At 35.6% G+C, this 23,522-nt stretch overlaps 1 protein-coding gene across 1 annotated transcript; it reads right to left on the reverse strand.

The window, feature by feature from the left end:
* Positions 1-3,291: 3,291 nt before the first annotated feature.
* LOC127835819 (retinoblastoma-associated protein-like) lies at positions 3,292-16,086 on the reverse strand. Its single transcript, XM_052362252.1, has 7 exons — positions 15,952-16,086; positions 10,486-10,599; positions 9,145-9,209; positions 7,700-7,823; positions 6,028-6,152; positions 5,278-5,388; positions 3,292-4,528 (listed from the first exon to the last, which is right to left on the reverse strand). The coding sequence occupies exons 1-7, from the start codon at positions 16,084-16,086 to the stop codon at positions 4,498-4,500; spliced, it is 705 nt and encodes a 234-aa protein (XP_052218212.1). The 3' UTR covers positions 3,292-4,497.
* Between the last annotated feature and the right edge of the window lie 7,436 nt (positions 16,087-23,522).

Here is a 23,522-nt window from a genome sequence, read left to right on the forward strand (position 1 = left end):
AATTATTGCTGCTTAATCATATAACCTGATTTAAAATTACCACTTAATAAATCCTTTATAAAAGTATATTTATTCATAATATATGCATTTATGGATGCATGTCATTTCTTTCCAACCTACACATTTTTCAATCATCCAAATAATAAAACACAAACACTACAAAAAAAATCATGCATATGTTTGAGTAACAAGATTACCAGGGGTAAAACTGCCGCAAAATAAACCTTTATATAAAATATTTGAACGTTTTGTGATTGTAATTTTCATCAACTATAATTTGGATGATATAACGATTTTTCAGGGACATATGTAAATGACTCGCAGATAACCCCTATTAATTTTCAGATAACTAGATCAATCAAGGTCACAGTGACAAAAACGTATTCACACAATGGCTGCCACTACAACGGACAGCCCATATGGGGGGCATGCATGTTTTACAAACAGCCCTTGTTACAAGAGCAATATTTAAAAAAAACCGGACAAATGTTTTGATGAATGATACTAGTAAACTGTTATCAAATAAATGCCGGGTTTTAAGCTCACCGGAGATTTTGGGATCACCTTTTGTCCGTCGTGCGTCGTCCGTCAACATTTTGGCTTGTTAACACTCTAGAGGCCACATTTATTGTCTGATCTTCATGAAACTTGGTGCAAAGTTTTGCCCTAATGATATCGTGTTCGAGTTCAAAACTGGATCACGTGAGATCAAAAGCTAGGTCACTAGGTCAAATTAAAGAACAAGATGCGTTTGTGAAACACAATGTCCCCCTATTTGACGTTTGACCTTGTAGGATGACCTTGACCTTGACCCTTCACCACTCAAAATGTGCAGCTCCATGAGATACACATGCATTTCAAATATAAAATTGCTAGCTTCAATATTGCAGAAGTGACATTAAATGAGCAATTTTGACCAATATATTTGACCTTGAAGGATGACCTTGACCTTTCACCACTCAAAATGTGCAGCTCCATGAGATACACATGCATGCCAAATATCAAGTTGCTATCTTCAATATTGCAAAAGTATTAATAAAATAAGCGATTTCGGCCACATATATTTGACCTCTGACCTTGAAGAATGACCTTGAACTTTCACCACTCAAAATGTGCAGCTCCATGAGATACACATGCATGCCAAATATCAAGTTGCTATCTGCAATATTGCAAAAGTACTCATAAAATGAGCGATTTTGGCCACATATATTTGACCTCTGACCTTGAAGGATGACCTTGACCTTTCACCACTCAAAATGTGCAGCTCCATGAGATACACATGCATGCCAAATATCAAGTTGCTATCTTGAATATTGAAATACTGCAAAAGTGTACATTAAATTAGCGATTTTGACCCATATATTTGACCTTGAAGGATGACATTGACCTTGAGCTTTCACCACTCAAAATGTGCAGCTCCATGAGATACATATGCATGCCAAATATCAAGTTGCTATCTTCAATATTGCAAAAGTTATTGCAAATGTTAAAGTTGGCGCAAACAGACAGACAGACAAACAGACAGACAGACAGACAGACAGACAGACCAACCTACAGACAGGGCAAAAACAATATGTCCCCCACTACTATAGTGGGGGACATAAAAAGCTTGCTAACACTCTAAAAGTCACATGTATTGTCCGATCCTCATGAAAATTGGTCAGAACATTTGTTCTTAATGTTGTCCCAGCCAAGTTGGAAAATGGTTTTGGTAAGTTGAAAAACATGGCCGCCAGGGTGCGGGGCAGTTTTCCTTGTATGTCTATAGTAAAACCCTGTTAACAATCTATAAGTAACATGTATTGTCCAATCCTCATGTAACTTGGTCACAACATTTGTTCTTTTGATAGCTCAGCCGAGTTCAAAAATGGTTACGGTCCTTTATAAAAACATGGCCTCCGGGGGGCGGGCAGTTTTCATTATATGGCGACAGTAAAATCTTGTCAACATTTACTTTGTTAACATTTTAGAGGCCACATTTCTTGTCCAATCTTCATGAAACTTGGTCAGAATATTTGTCCTATTGATATCTCAGCCGAGTTCGAAAATGGTTCTGGTCCTTTGAAAAACATGTCTGCCAGAGGGCGGGTCTGTTTTCCTTATATTGCTGTAGTGAGACCTTGTTAACACTCTCGAAGTCACATTTATATTCCAATCTACATGAAAATTAGTAAGAACATGTGTTCTTCTGATACATCAGTTTGAAATTGGTTAAATTAATAGAATATCTAGTGTCACGGGCGACTATTCGAATGACTTTTAAACTAACAACAATCGTTTGCATGAAACTATCAAACACCGTGGCTCCAGCAGCCTTTGAATGAATAAATTATGGCCTTTCCCGCAACGTGATATTTGCGTCAGAGACACTCGGCGGCTGCCTTACGTTGTCTTTTCTTCATTAGGAGGCCAACGTCGACTATCAGGACACTGCTTCCTCATGTAAAATTTTGAACTGCGGGTATAACACCGTCGTTAAATGTAACTTGACACTGCTCCACATCAAGATTTGAAGAATTCCGTGGTACTCATGAACAGGTCACGCCGTTTTCCGAACATATTTTGAAGCTAATCATCAATCTACTTCGTTGATGTATCAAATATGTTGATACAGCAGTAACATTTCTGTTGAACTCCTTTCTGCTAGATTAAAGGCTTCAAGCTATACAACGCCCCCGATGGCATCATTGAGGCTATATTGCCATGCATGCTTGAAGGGCAGTCTCACGTCCGCTCTATGAAGAGCGTCAAGAAAATGCTTTGTCGAACGTTTCGTTCAGATCCGCTTGTGCAGAGGGATATGCAATGTTAATTAACCTTTGAATGTTAATCAACCAAGTTCTTCCGTTTTCTCTGATGCTTTCTGTCTGCACCAACGTTACTGCACTCTGTACTTGTCCTTCCAGTAAGGAGGCGCATAACGTTCTTCCAATGACTGCAACCAGAGACGTAGTGTTTGTACCTATATCATTCCCTATGGGACCTTGATCTTTCAACTGTTGGCTTTAAAATCAAAAGGCGATTTCATCTCCGAAGTAACCATCAAATCAATTTGCAGGTTACATGGATTTTGATATGTTTCGTAGTAACAAAATGTTCGACGAACTAACCATTTGAACTTATAAGTGTACCTTTATAACCCCCTTGATCGTTAATCTTTTTAGATAAAAAACGTTTACCTCCAAAGTAACATAACTATCACAGTTATTTGCAGGAATCAACATGGAAGAATAGTCAATCAACCAAAGGAGAGATGCAAACCAATAAAAAAAGGCGAACACAACAATAACAATATTGGCCATAAACTGTTTTTATTGACTTGTTATAGCAACTTAATGAGTGTTATATTCAACATAAATAATAAAGCTTATACAATACATCATAAAGAAATCAATTAAAATCGCGTAATAAAACACAATAATAAAGAAGTTTTATACTATAAAAAATCATCAACACTGAACATTCACATACTGTCTTAGCAAATTAATTTCATATATCAGTAAATTGAACAAAAAAACATGTCTACACGAATACCCAACAGGTAAGATTACTTCAATAAATCCTACCAATAAATTTGTATATGTTACAATTCCAGAACAAATGTATGCACATTTCAAGCATCTCATTTAAAACCAATATTCATGGTTGTTGGTATGTTAATTTTTGGAACATATCAAATATATCACACAGACATGATTAAAATGTTAACATGATTTCTATAATTCTAACATTAATAATAGTGAATAAATTGACTTTCCATAAAATATTGTTTATGTTCAAAATAAAAGGAGAAAACACAATTTAAAGGGAACATTTTAAAAAATGTAATCGAAATGAAGGCTCTTAAGCAACTTGATTATGTAAAATACAAAGCGTACATCAAAAAATGCTACAATACATGTAACTGAATAACATCTTAAGAAGTTAATTTCAAAGAAAATAACCCTTTTCTGCACACAACTGCTCAATAATCAGTCCTTCAAAAACATCATTTTATGTGAACATATATTAAATATAGTCATCTCCGCATATAGCTATGACATTATAAAAAAATAACTGCATTTCACAAGAAAACGATCACCATCACTTCAAAATATACTTCAAGAAAACTTTTGACAGTCAATGAAGTGAACTATTTTTAGCGGACAAATTCATTTAAGTTAATCCCTCATAAATTTTAACACACCTTGTTTCAAATCATACCGTAAAAGAATGCAACAAGCTATAAAAGGAATCAAATTCTAAAGTGTTATATTATGCAATTTAAGAAATTCTATGACAAAATGTAAACTGGTAAAATAATAAGAGTCCAAGAACAAAATTAATCATCTTAAAAAACATAGTAAATTACATTTAAAATACAACTTGTATGAACATAAATGACATTCGAGACATTGCCAACATCATAAGTACAGAAGAAAAAAGAAGACCATCTGTCTATCAGCTGCGATTTCGAGTTACCAGATTCTCTCCCTTATCCCCAGCAGGGGCAAATACTCACTGGCAATTACTCTCCTTGTCAGTTTCTCTGAAACCAGACACAAACAAATACATGTATGGTAGTACAAGAAAGGAATGCTGTATGTGGATTGTTGAATATTTCTTTGGATTGTTAAAAATCATTGGTCATAGTCATCTTACATGTTTATAGTCAATGAATGTTGATAGTAACCCAAAAATATCAGATTCTCTTTATGATGAAATTCATTTAACATGGTCATAGTCATTTAAGGGTCCTTGTCAGTTAACATTGTCTTAGTCACTTAACATGGTCATAGTTATTTATTAAGGTCATAGTGATTAAACATCGTCACTTAACATGGTTATGGTCAATTAAAATGGTCAAAATCATGAATCTCATGATTATCGAGGGTGACTTATGAAATTGTTGAATACAATTCTTTCGCACCTTGAGACATATCTCACACAATACGGAAGCATCCTGATAACAAGTTACTGAACAGTAACATCAAAAAATACAACTGATTTTTTTTATTAACCTTTCAAACTTTAATAAAACAAGCAGGTTGCTAAGGGGTAGTAGAGTCATTTTTTCTATTGTTGACCTTCAACTATGATTTCACCAGAGTTGTATTAATGGATTTTATAAAAAAATTACTGTTATTCAGCCAGCAATGTAAAAGCTCATACATTGCCTAATCGGTTCAAATATAATTATCTACAAAACTTATAGAATAGAAGCAAACACAAAAAGTCGATAAATAACTAATATTAAAAGAGGGCCACACAAATTGCAAGCTACATGTGAAAACTCACCCATTCCTTTGCCCAGATGCAGATAGAGAAACAACTGCAGGGGGAGTCACTCTTTTCTTCTTCACAACAACATCCTGGTCAGTGATGTCATTGCCATTTATGATGTCAGAGCTATAAAAAGAACAAGCGCCTGGTCAGAGAAGCCATCACAATTTCAAAGCTATAAATAGAACAGGTGCCTAGTAAGTGGCGTCATTGCCATGTATGATGTATTTATACATTCATGATGTTAGAGCTATAAATTGAACAAGAGCGAGTTCAATAATGAAATCACTATTCATGATGTCAGAGCTGAATTGTATAACCAATGATTTCAGTGCAATTATTAAACAAAAAATACATGGCCAGTGTAGATGTCAGAGCTGCAAGAAGAACAACTAAGGACATGCCTGCCAAGAGCTGCATAAACATTTTTTACATATATCATTTTTATGCCATTCCAACAAACACATACAAGCGGTTGTAAACTTAAGCACATCAAATACTTCAAAGGAGTTTTTCAGATGGGCTCATTCAATTTTTTATATATAATACAAAAAGTGAGTGAACCAATCTATAAATATACTTATTTACTTATTTATATATGTATTTATTAATTGATCAAAAGACAACATTATTACACTCATCTAGTAATAGCATTAAAGATATGATAGAAAAACACACAACATATCTGTCTAAATAAGTATGTAAGAAAAATATGAAAAAAAACCAATACAACAAACATAGATGTGGAAATCGAGCAGCACTGACCTGGGCATCTCATCAAAGCTGAGCCTCTTGGATGATGTTCTCCTCACCGTGGTTACGTAAGGCAGGTTGCCTCTCGACTTGAATGCAGCCATCGACTCATTGATGCTCTTAAGCTTCTCTGCGGACTGGAAATGTGTAATATTCAAAGTGCAAGGTGGAAATATGTAAAAATACAAATAAGAAAGGTGTGACATTCAAAGACTTAAGTGTGACATTCAAAGACTTAAGTGTGACATTCAAAGACTTAAGTGTGACCTTCACAGATATAAGTGTGACCTTCAACGACTTAAGTGCAACATCCAAAGACTTAAAGACATAAGTGTGACATTCAAAGGACATGTGTGGCATTAAAAGACTTAAATGTGACATTCAAAGACCTAAGTGTTACATTCAATGGACATGTGTGACATTCAAAGACTTAAGTGTGACATTCAAAGACCTAAGTGTGACATTCAAAGACCTAAGTGTTACATTCAAAGACCTAAGTGTGACATTCAAATACCTAATGTGACATTCAAAGGACATGTGTGACATTCAAAGACATCAGTGTGACTTCAAAGACTTATGTGTGAGATTCAAAGACTTACGTGTGAAATTCAAAGACATAGTTGTGACATTCAAAGACTTAAGTGTGACTTCAAAGACTTAAGTTTGACATTCAAAGCCTTTGGTGGGACATTAAAAGACATTAGTGTGACATTCAATGACTTAAGTGTGACATTCAAAGAGGTAAGTTTGACCTTAAAAGACTTAAGTGTGACATTTAAAGACTTTAATGTGAAATTCAAAGACTAAAGTTTGTAATTCAAAACTGTGTTATGTTAATGTTACTCAAGTTTGTGGCATTGACTTTGAAAATTAATAGAAGGTTGAAATTAAATTAGTAACATATATAAATCAACCGTTAGTGGGAAACTATTAAATGAAAAAGCACAATGTAAATTAATCAAGGAATAGAAACACATAACTTAAAATGTGGCTTATGCTTATTTTGATTTGTTATTTTTTAATCAAATTATGTAGAACAGTGTCCTGGTTTAGGTACTTGAATATTGTAATTTACAGCAGTATATGCCAGATATATTACAGGACATTTTATAATATTGTACATTTACCATAAGAAAGCAATTTATCCATAAATTTTCAATAAAAGCTCAGAACTGAACCCAATATTGAAATAATAAACTATTTATTTTCGACTCATGAATTTGTTTCTGAAGAAACTGGTCACAACCCATCAAAATTGTCCCAGTTAAAGTACTCTGCTAGGACTGGCACATCAGTTTTTTTTTTCGCTTTATATTTTACAGCATGTGCCATTTTGATTGGGAAAAAAGCGTGATAGACCATGAAATTGTTAAAAATGAAGCATTATTATTATGATAATACAACAAATTGTTTATTAGTACATGTTAAACTGCTTTCTAAAATTTATATAATAAAGTGCTAGGGAATTAAATTGCTGTATAATAAACTCAATACACCAATTATTGAGTTTTTTTGACAAGTTTGGCATATTTTTCGGGGGTAAGTTTTGGTCAAATTTTGGGAGAATTTTTTTACTTTTTGACATTGGGAAACAGCCTTTTTAAATTTTTTGAAATCTGGTAACAGCCTGTAACAGGCTGTAATTTTGGCAAATAATATCCCTGCACATAGAAACAATACTCACGCCAAGCAGTTCTCCAAAGCTGTAGAGTTTTCGAGATCTTGGTGTCATGTTGCTCGGAGAACTTGGGGGCTTGAACGGCGACTCCTTCAGCGGTGAAATGTAGAAATTCTTGCGACCAGGGATACTGGAATAGTGCATGGGTAATAATAGGAGCCTCGTTCCGGAAAAAAACTAGGCTTAGTACATGTGTATAAAGTGTTGTCCCAGGTTTGCCTGTGCAGTCTGCACAGGCTAATCAGGGACAACACCTTCCGCCAACACTGGTTTCTTGTTTAGAAGAGACCTCAATTCAGCAAAAAAAATCCATAACAAAGGAAAGTGAAATGTAGAAATTCTTTTGTCCTGGGATACTGGAAAAAGTGGATGGGTAATAAAAGTAGAACATTCAGAACGTGATATCTTGCAATTACATTGTTCACGCTTTATATATAAGTGGGAACACAGGTTTAGACTATGCACCTGTACGTCTTCAATTCATCTTAAGAAATCTGCCAAAGCATAAACAAATCTTCTTCATGCATGCATTAATATAAGATTTTTTTTAATTAAATTATTAAATTGTTAGAACTATTGTTCACATTTCCCAGAATAATAAAACACTGATGCCAGATTTTAAATTGCGAATTACTACAACAATTTTGCTGTTTTTTTTTATAGCACAATTGACTTGGTCAGCTTTGTGCACTGCAATCTTCAAATGTATTTCTCATGTTCAATATTAAACAACGGAATAATGAAACTCAACAAATATATCCTGGTGAGAAATTCTCGGCATCCTGTTATGGTGCTAGATATATTGCTAATTGCATAACAATTAAAACAACACAACAACAACAGCTGTCTCCATAGGATGACATATGCCCCCGAAAAACGCTTTGATAGAATTATGAGAATTTTTCAAAACCTAAACGCAGATTTCGAAACCTAAAATGTCAAGGTCAAAGGGGTAAAAATTGTTGTGCGTATAGAAAAGCCTTGTTTATATACACATGCATACAAAATATGAAGGTTGTACATGAAGCAACATAGAAGTTATGAGCATTTTTCGAACCTAAACTCAAAGTGTGACAGAAAGACGGATGGTCTGATCACTATATGCCCTCCTTCGGGGGCATAAAAAGTTCAAAGCTGTTTGTTTGCGCTTATATTTGCCGTTTTTCGTGATTGTATTTTCCATTTTTTGTGCGCATGATATGGTGTCTAAAAGAGATCTAAAGAATGCTGCTAGAGGGGATGGAACCCCAGACGTCCCTTTCCCTTTTCACTAGACACTAGACGGACACCAAATCCACCACGCCACGGGGACCTTGAAATATGACAATAACATAAAGCACTTGCTGTCAATTATATAGTTTACAACATATCCAATACCCCATAGCGATATCACATTATGATATTTAACATGAAGTACATTCTGTCAATCATATATATAAAGGCATACATACCTATAGACAGGGGATGAATTCAGTGATGAGTTGACTGGCTTTGGCAATGGGGACAGGTTGGGTTGCTATAGAAACATAACATACATTGAACTTTTTTCAGTTAGTTACTAACCACTGACTTTCATCGGCAATAGTGTCAGTTATTTTGTTACACTAATAAACTGATAATTATATACATTTAGTAATCAAAATTTACTAATTGCGTAATAGTTATATGCAAAATGAAAAACAAAAGAACATTACACATTTAATCTACCAATGTTGATATTTTGTCTTTTTGCATTATTTACATAACATAGAATAAATCTGTCTTTGGAAAGGCAGACTACTTCACAAGCATGGTTCTGACAAGTATAATGCCCCAATTGGAGCTCGAAGGAAAAAATGTTGTCTAAATAAAACTAGAGCTTTGTCACAGACGTGACGCATACCCCCATGTGCCGCATTGACACGAAATATGTTGCATGTTGAAAAACAGCGGACACCATGCTCAATGTTTAAAACGCACTATGTGACCCTGTGACCTAGTTTTTGACTCGGCATGGCCCATGGTCTAACTTTGCCTAGAAATTATCTAGATACAACTTGTGACCAAGTTTGGTGAAGCTCAGATGAAAACTACTTGAATAAGAGAGCAGACACCATGCTCAATGTTTAAAACACAATAAGTGACCCTGTGACCTAGTTTTTGACCCAGGATGACCCATATTCAAACTTGACCTTGACATCATCTAGATACAACATCTGACCCAGTTTGGTGAAGATCGGATGAAAACAACTTGAATTAGAGAGCGGACACTAAATACGGACCGACAGATAGACCGACTGACCGACAGACAGACAGACAAGCTCACTCATATACCCCCCTAAATTTTGTTTGTGGGGTATAACTAAGATTAATGCTTTGCCAGCAGTTTCAGTAACCCTTTACCACTTAGATAAGTATTTTGAAGTGTTTGTAGTCCCGTAGGATGTTAAATTCAATTGAAGACCTTTCTCACTAGATTCAAGTTTTAAAGGCTTCATTTCCAATCCTTAGATACTGATGAGTAGCAAACAGTATAAAACCTGAACAGACTGTGAGTTACTTGCAGGCTGTTCTGGTTTTATGCTGTTTGCACATAGCAATTTTTACTTCGCCTCTGAGTGGGAAAGAGTTAAACTGCACAACAACAATAAACTACAGCCTGGTAATTTAATTAGCATATGAATTTCCACTGATCACTTTCTTTCTAGCAAAATCTACCGACCGTCAATATGTGATATAATGTTTCCAATTTCATAGATTCTTCGTAATAATCAGCATGTGACTGAGGTATATGAACACATCTCACAACATACCACTGGTTTTGCAAACTGCAGAATATAGTTCTTCAAACACTGCATGAACACTCGGTTGTAGAAGCTGATAATGGAGTCATGGGTGCCGTTCTCCAACAGAGCCTGTTTGTAAACCTAAAATGTATCCGACATATATACAGAAACTATCATTGTCCGACATATATACAGAAACTCTATCATTGTCCGACATATATACAGAAACTCTATCATTGTCCGACATATATACAGAAACTCTATCATTGTCCGACATATATACAGAAACTCTATCATTGTCCAACATATTTATACTGAAACTCTAACTATCTTTGTCCAACATTTATACTTAAACTCATTCATTGTCATACTTTAACTCTATTATTGTCCAACATATATACTTAAACTCTATCATTGTCTGACATATATACTGAAACTCTATCATTGTCATACTTAAGCTTATTATTGTCCAACATATATACTGAAACTTTATCATTGTCCAACATATATACAGAAACTCTATCATTGTCCAACATATAAACTGAAACTCTAACTATCATTGTCCAACATTTATACTTAAACTCTATAATAGTCACACTTAAACTCTATTATTGTTCAACATATATACTGAAACTATATCATTGTCCAACATATATATACAGAAACTCTATCATTGTCCAACATTTATACTTAAACTCTATCATTGTCATACTTAAACTCTATTATTGTCCAACATATATACTGAAATATATACTAATGCGTACGTCCAACACAGATCTCACTTGCTATTACATGCAAACTTTTTCCAGATTCAGTTTCAAACACTTGACCCGCTCCTCAAATATGCGGAACTTGCGTTTATCACTCATTGTAATTCCAAGATTTATTATTCCGATGTCTTTAAAAGTGTTGTAAACGCTAGAAAGCTCTTTTAAAGAATGATCCGTAAATGATATTTTCAAATATATACTTGAGGTTGTAATTACAATGTACTAATTTGCAGTCATTTATTTGCGATAATTACTTAAAACGTGTAACAAACTCTGATATATTTTGAAGGTACCCCCCATAATTATCCCCGTAAAACAAACCTCCTCAAAACCCTATTATTTTTTATTTCAGCGGGCCGCTTTTATAAAATCAATGGCAATTACCGCTATCAGACGCTTTAACCGCAAAATAGACGGACACAAGATGTCCTGTGTTTTTAATATTCGGGACTCCAAACAACTGACGCATGATCATTGTTTTCAGTTCAAACATGAATTTCCGAGTTGAATATAGTGGCTGTTGGCCGTTATGGATGATTGGCCTTTATTTCAAGTGTAATATAGAGTGATTTTCGTCAGAGGGAATCCAGACTGACCATTGTCTGTAGTTAACCGTTAGTCTAAAGTGGCCGTTTGGTCTGTTTGGACTGTATACCGAAACTCTATCAATGTCCATACTTTAACTCTATTATTGTCCAACATATATACTTTTACTCTATCATTGTCCGACATATATACTGAAATTCTATCATTGTCATACTTAAGCTAATTATTGTCCAACATATATACTGAAACTCTATCATTGTCCGACATATTTACAGAAACTCTATAATTGTCAACATATATACATACACTCTATCAATGTCAAACAAATATACTGAAACTCTATCATTGTCATAATTAAACTCTATGATTGTCCAACATATATACAGAAACTCTACCATTGTCCAAAATATACATTAAAACTCTATCAATGACCAACATATATACATAAACCCCATAATTGTCCAACATGTATACTGTAACTATACTGAAACTCTATTATTGTACAACATATAAACTGAACTCTATTATTGTACAACATATAAACTGAAACTCTATTATTGTACAACATATAAACTGAAACTCTATTATTTTTTAACATAATTATTCAACTCAAACTATCAATTTCCAAAACTCAAACAGAAAATGTCCCACACTGACATTTAAAAACCTGCAATTTACATGCTTAAACTCTAACCATCAATGTTAAACAATGACATATTGTCAAGAGTAATGCTGATGCTAAAACTAATGTAACTGTTCAACAATAACAGCATGTAAACCTCCGATCTACATTTAGCAGATGCTAAAATGATCTATCTTCATCTATGAAAGATGTTGATCTGCAATTTACATTCTGAATCTCAAACCATCAATATCCAGCAATGAAATATTGTTAACCTTCAATATAGATTATAAAACTACCCATTAGTATTCAGCGAAGACAAAATGTAAACCTAGAATTTACATTCTGAAACTGTGTCCAGTCATGTCTGGTTGTAAACATGCAGAAACTAACCATCAATCTTCTTCATCATGGCAAAATTGTTCATATTCAATAAGGTCAAGGTAATATAGTCATATTCTAACTGGAAGAGGACCATTATTGAAACATATTGATCCCATATGTTTAAAAGAAGTTGTACTTTATAGACGATTTAGAGTTCAGGTTTATTTTCCACAATCTATTGAAAATTTGGTTAAGACAAAAAACAAACAAATAAGATTTTATTTCAAGTTTGATAGCAATATTTTGGGTGGTATGGTTGGACTGTCCTTCAAAATAAAATAAATATTGTTGTTTTTTTTACCATGTTCAAAAAAAAGGTCTTTGGGTGGGGGGGGTGGGGATGGAGATGGAAGTATAATGTGAAAAAAAATAAAAAAATTGGGGGGGGGGGCATTTGGGGTGGGGCGTGGGGATGGTTTGGGTGGAGTCCATTGTGGTATGTCATGGTAAGTGTTGTTTTGTCAAAGTATGAATCAAATCTGATCATAAAAAAGAAGTTATGGCAATTAAAAGCAAACTTTATTAATTTGACCTTGGGAGTCCAAGGTCATTCAAAGGTCAAGGTCAAATTCAACCTTTGCCAGGTACAGTACCCTCATGATAGTAAGAAAGTATTTGAAGTTTGAAAGCAATAGCATTGTACATTTAGAAGTAAAGTCGATCTAAACACAAAATTTAACAGAATATTCAAAGTTACAAACACAAAAAATGGCCATAATTCCGTTAAAATGCCAACCAGAGTTATGCAACTTGCCCTGTACAGTCCTCCTTATGATAGTTATAAAGTTTTCCAAGTCTGACAGCAAAAGCTATGATACTTTAGGAGTAAAATGGACCAAAACACAAAACTTAACCAAATGTTCAAATATCTAAGCATAAAAGGGGCCATAATTCTGTCAAAATGCCAGTCAGAGTTACATAACTTTGCCTGCACAGTCCCCTTATGATAGTTAGTAAGTGTTGCAAGTATGAAAGCAATAGCTTTGATACTTAAGGAATAAAGTGAACCTAAACACAAAACTTAAACCAAGTTTTCAATTTTCAAAGTATAACAAGATGTGTTTGTGAAACACTATGTCCCCGTATATGACGTTTGACCTTGAAGGATGACCTTGACCCTTCACCACTCAAATGTGCAGCTCCATGAGATACACATGCATGTCAAATATAAAATTGCTAGCTTCAATATTGCAGAAGTGACATTACATGAGCAATTTTGACCCATATATTTGACTTGAAGGATGACCTTGACCTTTCACCACTCAAAATGTGCAGCTCCATGAGATACACATGCATGCCAAATATCAAGTTGCTTTCTTGAATATTGAAATATTGCAAAAGTGTACATTAAATGAGCGATTTTGACCCATATATTTGACCTTTGACCTTGAAGAATGACCTTGACCTTTCACCTCTCAAAATGTGCAGCTCCATGAGATACATATGCATGCACAATATCAAGTTGCTATCTTCAATATTGCAAAAGTTATTGCAAATGTTAAAGTTGGCGCAAACCAACAGACCAACCAACAGACAGGGCAAAAACAATATGTCCCCCACTACTATAGTGGGGGACATAAAAAGGGAACATAATTCTTACAAAATGCTTGATACAGTTGTCTGCTCTTGTTTATAGATTGGGGTCATGTTGGTAAAGAAGTATGCAAAATATAAAAGCAATATGCCAAGGGAAATAGAAAATATTTGAGGTGGTACGCAAACTTTAACATTCCAACGCTCATGCTCACGCTAACGCCGGGGTGTGTAGGATAGCTCCACTATATATATTTCATATATAACAGTCGAGCTAATAACAAGACTATTGGCAAGCAATATAAGTCCCCTACCAGTGAAACTCCACCATTTTCAGCAATATTTCTAGTCTATTTGTTGCCATAGCAAACAGAATTCTTGACGTAGGAACAAAATGAAATGACTTGCATAATCTCCATATTGCCATTTATCCATGTTTCGAGTTTCATGAAATATTATGAAGAACTTTTAAAGTTATCGCAGGATCAACTATTTTCAGCAATATTTATAGTCTATTTGTTGCCATAGCAACCCGAATTCTTGACATAGGAACAAAATGTAATATAAGCTCCATATTGCCATCTATCCATGTTTCAAGTTTCATGAAAAAATATGACGAACTTTTAAAATTATCGCAGGATCCTGAAAAGTGTGACAGACTTAGAGACAGAGCGCAAACCATAAGTCCCCTCCAGGTTCACCGGAAGGGGACAAAAATCTTATATGATGGAATCTCCTATAAAATCTTACCAAATATGGCCAAATTTTTGCCACAAATTGCCCATCAATGTCACTTAGAACTCATGTAAGACATGGCATGGGGCTACTTACGTCAGACGCGGCATGGGGCAACTTACATCAGGCATGGCATGGGGCTACTTACATCAGGCATGGCATAGGGCTACTTACATCAGGCATGGCATAGGGCTTCTTACGTCAGACATGGCATGAGGTTACTTACATCAGGCATGGCATAGGGCTACTTACATCAGACATGGCATGGGGCTATTTACATCAGGCATGGCATAGGGCTTCTTACGTCAGACATGGCATGGGGCTACTTACGTCAGACGTGGCATGGGGCTTCTTACATCAGGCATGGCATAGGGCTTCTTACGTCAGACATGGCATGAGGTTACTACATCAGGCATGGCATAGGGCTACTTACATCAGGCATGGCATACGGCTTCTTACGTCAGACATGGCATAAGGCTACTTACATCAGGCATGGCATGGGGCTACTTACATGAGACATGGCATAGGGCTTCTTACGTCAGACATGGCATAGGGCTTCTTACGTCAGACATGGCATGAGGTTACTACATCAGCATGGCATAGGGCTACTTACATCAGGCATGGCATGGGGCTTTTTGCGGTCAGACATGGCATGGGGCTACTTACATCAGGCATGGCATGGGGCTACTTACATCAGGGATTGGCATGGGGCTTTTTACGTCAGACATGGCATTGGGCTACTTTCAGCAGACATGGCATGGGGCTACTTACATCAGACATGGCATAGGGATACTTACACCAGGCATGGCAAGGGGCTACTTACATCAGACATGGCATGGGGCTACTTACATCAGACTGGCATAGGGATACTTACAAACCAGGCATGGCAAGGGGGCTACTTACATCAGACAATGCATTGGGCATGGTGCTGTACTCTTTCACGATGTCTTTGAAGCGAATCTCACAGTCTGACACCTTGCAGATCCCATACACTGAGCACATCATGATCTGTAACAAGTGAGCACATGGATAAGCCATGTCTTCCTCTGGCAAAAAAAGTATTTGGCCAAATTTGCCTCACTAAGGCAAAATGTGTGTAATTGTGTCTTTACTCAATGTACTTTTCGAGTTTTTAGCTTTTTGGAAGCAGACAAAAGGCACACGAATAGAAAATTAGTGCACCAAGTTTTATTGATTTTTGAGTAAATACAATATTCAGTTTTGATCAGACTTAAGTTACTTACACACCGCTTGTGAAAACAAAAAGGTTTTGTGTAACCCCCACAAAGCCCTTTAAAAGCATACCAAGTTTCGTCAAAGAATTTTCAGTACTCAAAGAATCCACTTGAATGATATGTACTTTTTCAGTTGTTTTTTTTTTTCTCAGTTGTTGTGGACGGACAGTTGAATTGAGGGAGAAATATACCACTTGACAAATGAGAAACCTGTAGCTTAATGAGTATACCAAGTTTAATGAGAATATCTAATGTTCTTTCAGAGTCAATATAATTTTAAGATGAGTTCTTTTTTTAGAAAGAACAACATGAGCTTTGACATCTTGTAAAAAAGAGCTCTTGCATAATCCTCATATTGTCCTGCAAAACTATACAAATATTTATATCAAAGTATCTTTCCTACTTTCTGAGAAATTGCTGTAACATATTCGGACAGAACAACTTGTAAGGGTCTCATTAATATAAGGATCACCACAGCTATGTTCCGTTGATGAATGTAAAACCGACCAGAAGTAATTGGCCATTGGAGAATTTTTAAAAATTGATCAGTTTATGGGGCCTTTTCAATTTAAAATTAACCACAAGCTATCTGGCTTTGCGAATGTCAAACTTACCAGAAGGTCATGGCTATTGATGAATTTCGAATTGATCAGTTATGGGGCCTTTTTGCAATGTACCTTAACCAGAGTTATGGGTCTTTGATGAAAGTCAAAACTGACCTGGTCTAGGATGTCTGTCTTTAAGGTAGTTTGCTGGGTCGACTGATGATGCAGAACTCAAGCTGTCCAAATCTTCTGTTGCTAGTAAAAACAGGACAAACAAGTCTCAAAGAAGTAGAGTATAAGAAAAATCAAAATAATAATTAGTACATTTTTCAAAGGCGCACTTTCATGCCAAGAACATAAGCTATCTTGACACTAAAGTGTTTACGTAGACTTATCATTTGTCCTAGATTGCATTTTAATGATATGCATATATGAGCCATGCTCTGTGACATTCAAAGTGATGTACGGTGATAATATGTATTATAATTGAGCTGTGCTCTGTGACATTCAAAGTGATGTACGGCGATAATATGTAATATAACTGAGCCATGCTCTGTGACATTCAAAGTGATGTACGGTGACAATATGTAATATAATTGAGCCATGTTCTGTGACATTCAAAGCGATGTACGGCGATAATATGTATATAATTGAGCCGTGTTCTGTGACATTCAAAGTGATGTACGGTGATAATATGTAATATATTGAGCCGTGCTCTGTGACATTCAACGTGATGTACGGTAATAATATGTAATATAATTGAGCCGTGCTATGTGAAATTCAAAGTGATGTACGGCCATAATATGTAATATAATTGAGCCGTATTCTGTGACATTCAAAGTGATACAGGGCGATAATATGTAATATAATTGAGCTGTTCTCTGTGACATTCAAAGTGATGTACGGCGATAATATGTAATATAATTGAGCCGTGTTCTGTGACATTCAAAGTGATGTACGGTGAAAATATGTAATATAATTGAGCCGTGTTCTGTGACATTCAAAGCGAGCGATGTACGGCGATAATATGTAATATAATTGAGCCGTGTTCTGTGACATTCAAAGTGATGTACGGTGACAATATGTAATATAATTGAGCCATGCTCTGTGACATTCAAAGTGATGTACGGTTATAATATGTAATATAATTGAGCCGTGCTATGTGAAATTCAAAGTGATGTACGGCCATAATATGTTATATTATTGAGCCGTATTCTGTGACATTCAAAGTGATGCAGGTGGTAATATGTAATATAATTGAGCTGTTCTCTGTGACATTCAAAGTGATGTACGGCGATAATTTGTAATATAATTGAGCCGTGTTCTGTGACATTCAAAGTGATTACGGTGAAAAATATGTAATATAATTGAGCCGTGTTCTGTGATATTCAAAGCGATGTACGGCGATAATATGCAATATAATTGAGCCTTGTTCTGTGACATTCAAAGTGATGTACGGTGATAATATGTAATAAATTGAGCCGTGCTCTGTGACATTCAAAGTGATGTACGGTGATAATATGCAATATAATTGAGCCGTGCTATGTGAGATTCAAAGTGATGAACGGCGATAATATGTAATATAATTGAGCCATGCTCTGTGACATTCAAAGTGATGTACGGTGATAATATGTAATATAATTGAGCCGGCTATGTGACATTCAAAGTGATGAACGGCAATAATATGTGATATAATTGAGCTGTGCTCTGTGACATTCAAAGTGATGTACGGTGATAACATGAAATATAATTGAGCCGTGCTCTGTGACATTCAAAGTGATGTACGGCGATAATTTGTAATATAATTGAGCCATGCTCTGTGACATTCAAAGGGTGTACGGTGATAATATGTTATATAATTGAGCCGTGCTCTGTGACATTCAAAGTGATGTAGGGTGATAATATGTAATATTATTGAGACGTGCTCTGTGACATTCAAAGTGATGCACAGCGATAATATGTAATATAATTAAGCCGTGCTATGTGATATTCAAAGTGATGTATGGTGATCATATGTTATATAGTTGAACCGTGCTCTGTGACATTAAAAGTGATGTAGGGCGATAATATTTAATATAATTGAGCTGTGCTCTGTGACATTCAAAGTGATGTAGGGCCATAATATGTAATATAATTGAGACGTGCTCTGTATAATTCAAAGTGATGTACGGTGATTATATGTTATATAATTGAGCCGTGCTCTGTGACATTCAAAGTGATGTACGGTGATAATATGTAATATAATTGAACCATGCTCTGCGACATTCAAAGTTATGTACAGCGATAATATGTAATATAATTGAGCCATGCTCTGTGACATTCAAAGTGATGTACGGTGATAATATGTAATATAATTGAGCCATGCTCTGTGACATTCAAAGTGATGTACGGCGATAATATGTAATATAATTGAGCCAGGCTCTGTAACATTCAAAGTGATGTACGGCGATAATATGTAATATAATTGAGCCGTGCTCTGTGGCATTCAAAGTGATGTAGGGTGATAATAAGTAATATAATTGAGCCGTGCTCTGTGACATTCAAAGTGATGTACGGTGATAATATGTAAAATAATTGAGCCGTGCTCAGTGACATTCAAAGTGATGTACGGTGATATGTTATATAATTGAGCCGTGCTCTGTGACATTCAAAGTGATGTACAGTGATAATATGTAATATAATTGAGCTGTGCTCAGTGACATTCAAAGTGATGTACGGTGATAATATGTCATATAATTGAGCCGTGCTCTGTGACATTCAAGTTATGTACGGTGATTATATGTTATACAATTGAGCCATGCTCTGTGACATTCAAAGTGATGTACAGGGATAATATGTAATATAATTGAGCTGTGTTATGTGACATTCAAAGTGATGTACGGCAATAATATGTTATATATTGAGCCCTGCTCTGTGACATTCAAAGTGATGAAGGGTAATTATATGTAATACAAGGGCTGTTTGTAAAACATGCATGCCCCCCATATGGACTGTCCGTTAGTGGCAGCCATTGTGTGAATACGATTTTTGTCACTGTGACCCTGACCTTTGACCTAGTGACCTGAAAATCAAAAGGGGTCATCTGCGAGTCACGATCAATGTACCTATGAAGTGTCATGATCCTAGGCAAAATTCTTGAGTTATCATCCGAAAATCATTTTACTATTTCGGGTCACCACCGTGACCTTGACCTTTGACCTTGTGACCGCTAAATCAATAGGGTCATCTGAAAGTCATGATCAATCTACCTATGAAGTTTCATGATCCTAGGCGTATGCATTCTTGAGTTATCATCCGGAAACCATTTTACTATTTCGGGTCACCGTGACCTTGACCTTTGACCTAGTGACCTCAAAATCAATAGGGTCATCTGCAAGTCATGATCAATCTACCCATGAAGTTTCATGATCCTAGGCGTATGCGTTCTTGAGTTATCATTCAAAAACCATTTTTACTATTTCGGGTCACCGTGACCTTGACCTTTGACCTAGTGACCTCAAAATCAATAGGGGTCAGCTGCGAGTCATGATCATGTACCTATGAAGTTTCATGATCCTAGGCCCAAGCATTCTTGAGTTATCGTCTGACAACCACCTGGTGGATGGACCACCACCTGGTGGATGGACCGACAGACCGACGGACCGACAGACCGACCGACATGAGCAAAGCAATATACCCCCTCTTCTTCGAAGGGGGGCATAATAATTGAGCCGTGCTCTGTGACATTCAAAGTGATGTAGGGTGATAATATGTAATATAATTAAGCCGTGCTCTGTGACATTCAAAGTGATGTACGGTGATAATATGTAATATAATTAAGCCGTGCTCTGTGGCATTCAAAGTGATGTACAGCGATAATATGCAATATAATTGAGCTGTGCTCTGTGACATTCAAAGTGATGTAGGGCGATAATATGTAATATAATTGAGCCGTGCTCTGTGACATTCAAAGTGATGTGCGGTGATAATATGTATTATAATTGAGCCGTGCTATGTGACATTCAAAGTTATGTACGGTGATAATATGTAATATAATTGAGCCGTGCTCTGTGGCATTCAAAGTGATGTACATGATAATATGTAATATAATTGAGCTGTGCTCTGTGACATTCAAAGTGATGTAGGGCGATAAATATGTAATATAATTGAGCCGTGCTCTGTGACATTCAAAGTGATGTAGGGCGATAATATGTAATATAATTGAGCCGTTCTCTGTGACATTCAAAGTGATGTACGGTGATAATATGTAATATAATTCAGCCATGCTCTGTGACATTCAAAGTGATGTAGGGCGATAATATGTATTTATTGAGCTGTGACATTCAAAGTGATGTACTGCGATAATATGTAATATAATTGAGCCATGCTCTGTGACATTCAAAGTGATGTAGGGCGATAATATGTAATATAATTGATCTGTGCTCTGTGACATTCAAAGTTATGTACGGTGATAATATGTAATATAATTGAGCCATGCTCTGTGACATTCAAAGTGATGTAGGGTGATAATATGTAATATAATTGAGCCGTGCTCTGTGACATTCAAAGTGATGTACAGCGATAATATGTACATGTAATATAATTGAGCCGTGCTCTGTGACATTCAAAGTGATGTAGGGCGTTAATATGTAATATAATTGATCCGTGCTCTGTGACATTCAAAGTGATGTACGGTGATATTATGTTATATAATTGAGCAATGCTCTGTGACATTCAAAGTGATGTACGGTGATAATATGTAATATAATTGAGCTGTGCTCTGTGGCATTGAAAGTGATGTACAGAGATAATATGTAATATAATTGAGCCGTGCTCTGTGACATTCAAAGTGATGTAGGGCGATAATATGTAATATAATTGAGCTGGGCTCTGTGATATTCAAAGTGATGTACAGGGATAATATGTAATATAATTGAGCCGTGCTATATGACATTCAAAGTGATGTACGGCGATAATATGTAATATAATTGAGCCGTGCTCTGTGACATTCAAAGTGATGTACGGTGATAATATGTAATATAATTGAGCTGTGCTCTGTGGCATTCAAAGTGATGTACAGAGATAATATGTAATATAATTGAGCCGTGCTCTGTGACATTCAAAGTGATGTACGGTGATAATATGTAATATAATTGAGCCGTGCTCTGTGACATTCAAAGTGATGTAGGGCGATAATATGTAATATAATTGAGCCGTGCTCTGTGACATTCAAAGTGATGTACGGTGATAATATGTAATATAATTGAGCCGTGCTCTGTGACATTCAAAGTGATGTACGGTGATAATATGTAATATAATTGAGCCGTGCTCTGTGGCATTCAAAGTGATGTACGGCAATATATGTAATATATTGAGCCGTGCTGTGTGACATTTTAAGTGATGTAGGGCGATATGTAATATAATTGAGCTGTGCTCTGTGAAATTCAAAGTGATGTACGGTGTTATGTTATATAATTGAGCAATGCTCTGTGACATTCAAAGTGATGTAGGGCGATAATATGTAATATAATTGAGCCGTGATCGGTGACATGCAAAGTGATGTAGGGCGATAATATGTAATATAATTGAGCCGTGCTCTGTGACATTCAAAGTGATGTAGGGCGATTATATGTAATATAATTGAGCTGTGCTCTGTGACATTCAAAGTGATGTACAGCGATAATATGTAATATAATTGAGCTGTGCTCTGTGACATTCAAAGTGATGTATAGCGATTATATGTAATATAATTGAGCCGTGCTCTGTGACATTAAGTGATGTAGGGCGATAATATGTAATATAATTGAGCCGTGCTCTGTGACATTCAAAGTGATGTACGGTGATAATATGTAAAATAATTGAACCATGCTCTGTGACATTCAAAGTGATGTACAGCGACAATATGTAATATAATTGAGCCGTGCTCTGTGACATTAAAGTGATGTAGGGCGATAATATGTAATATAATGAGCCGTGCTCTGTGACATTAAAGTGATGTAGGGCAATATATGTATAAATAATTGAGCCGTGCTCTGTGACATTCAAGTGATGTACGGTGATAATATGTATATAATTGAGTCATGCTCTGTGACATTCAAAGTGATGTATGGCGATAATATGTAATATAATTGAGCCGTGCTCTGTGACATTCAAAGTGATGTTCGGTGATAATATGTAATATAATTGAACTGCTCTGTGACATTCAAAGTGATGTACAGCGATAATGTAATATAATTGAGCCGTGCTCTGTGAAAAGGGGGTCTAATGCTTGTGTGTAAAGTGTATATGCATTTTAAAGACATTTCTTGTTACAATTGCAAGCGTGTAGTTAAACAATAAGTCTATTTATAAATAACCAAACCATTCTGTGTTGAATGAGGCAAAGCCAATTTTCTGAGTTAAATTAATCTGACAAAATTGCTAAATGTACAGAAGATTTAAGTCTTTAGATAGATTTAACTTTCCAGTAAGCATTTATTTATCTAACATAATGATTAGTTTGAAATGTTAAACTTTCCAAAGCCAACGTGCTTTTAATACTTAAATTAAAATAATAATCTTACATCAGAAAGTAAGTTTTATCAATATTTTCAATCTTTTCAAGCAGAAAATCTAAACTTACGTTTCCGAGGTAATACGTAAGAGATCAGCCAAGGTTTTTAATCTGTGGTAGCCATTCGACACACTGAAAGAAAGGTTGAATGACACTATTAGC

Source organism: Dreissena polymorpha, chromosome 6, assembly GCF_020536995.1.
Source record: "Dreissena polymorpha isolate Duluth1 chromosome 6, UMN_Dpol_1.0, whole genome shotgun sequence".
NCBI lineage: Eukaryota > Metazoa > Mollusca > Bivalvia > Myida > Dreissenidae > Dreissena > Dreissena polymorpha.

What these genes read in the sequence shown, in the direction of transcription:
- LOC127835819 (XM_052362252.1), bottom strand. Translation starts at nt 16,086, where the DNA reads ATGGCTTATCCATGTGCTCACTTGTTACAGATCATGATGTGCTCAGTG. An exon ending in TGCAGTTTGCAAAACCAGTG is followed by an intron (nt 9,210 to 10,485) that starts GTATGTTGTGAG and finishes ATGTTTCTATAG; the next exon opens with CAACCCAACCTGTCCCCATT. An exon ending in AATTCATCCCCTGTCTATAG is followed by an intron (nt 7,824 to 9,144) that starts GTATGTATGCCT and finishes GCACTATTCCAG; the next exon opens with TATCCCTGGTCGCAAGAATT.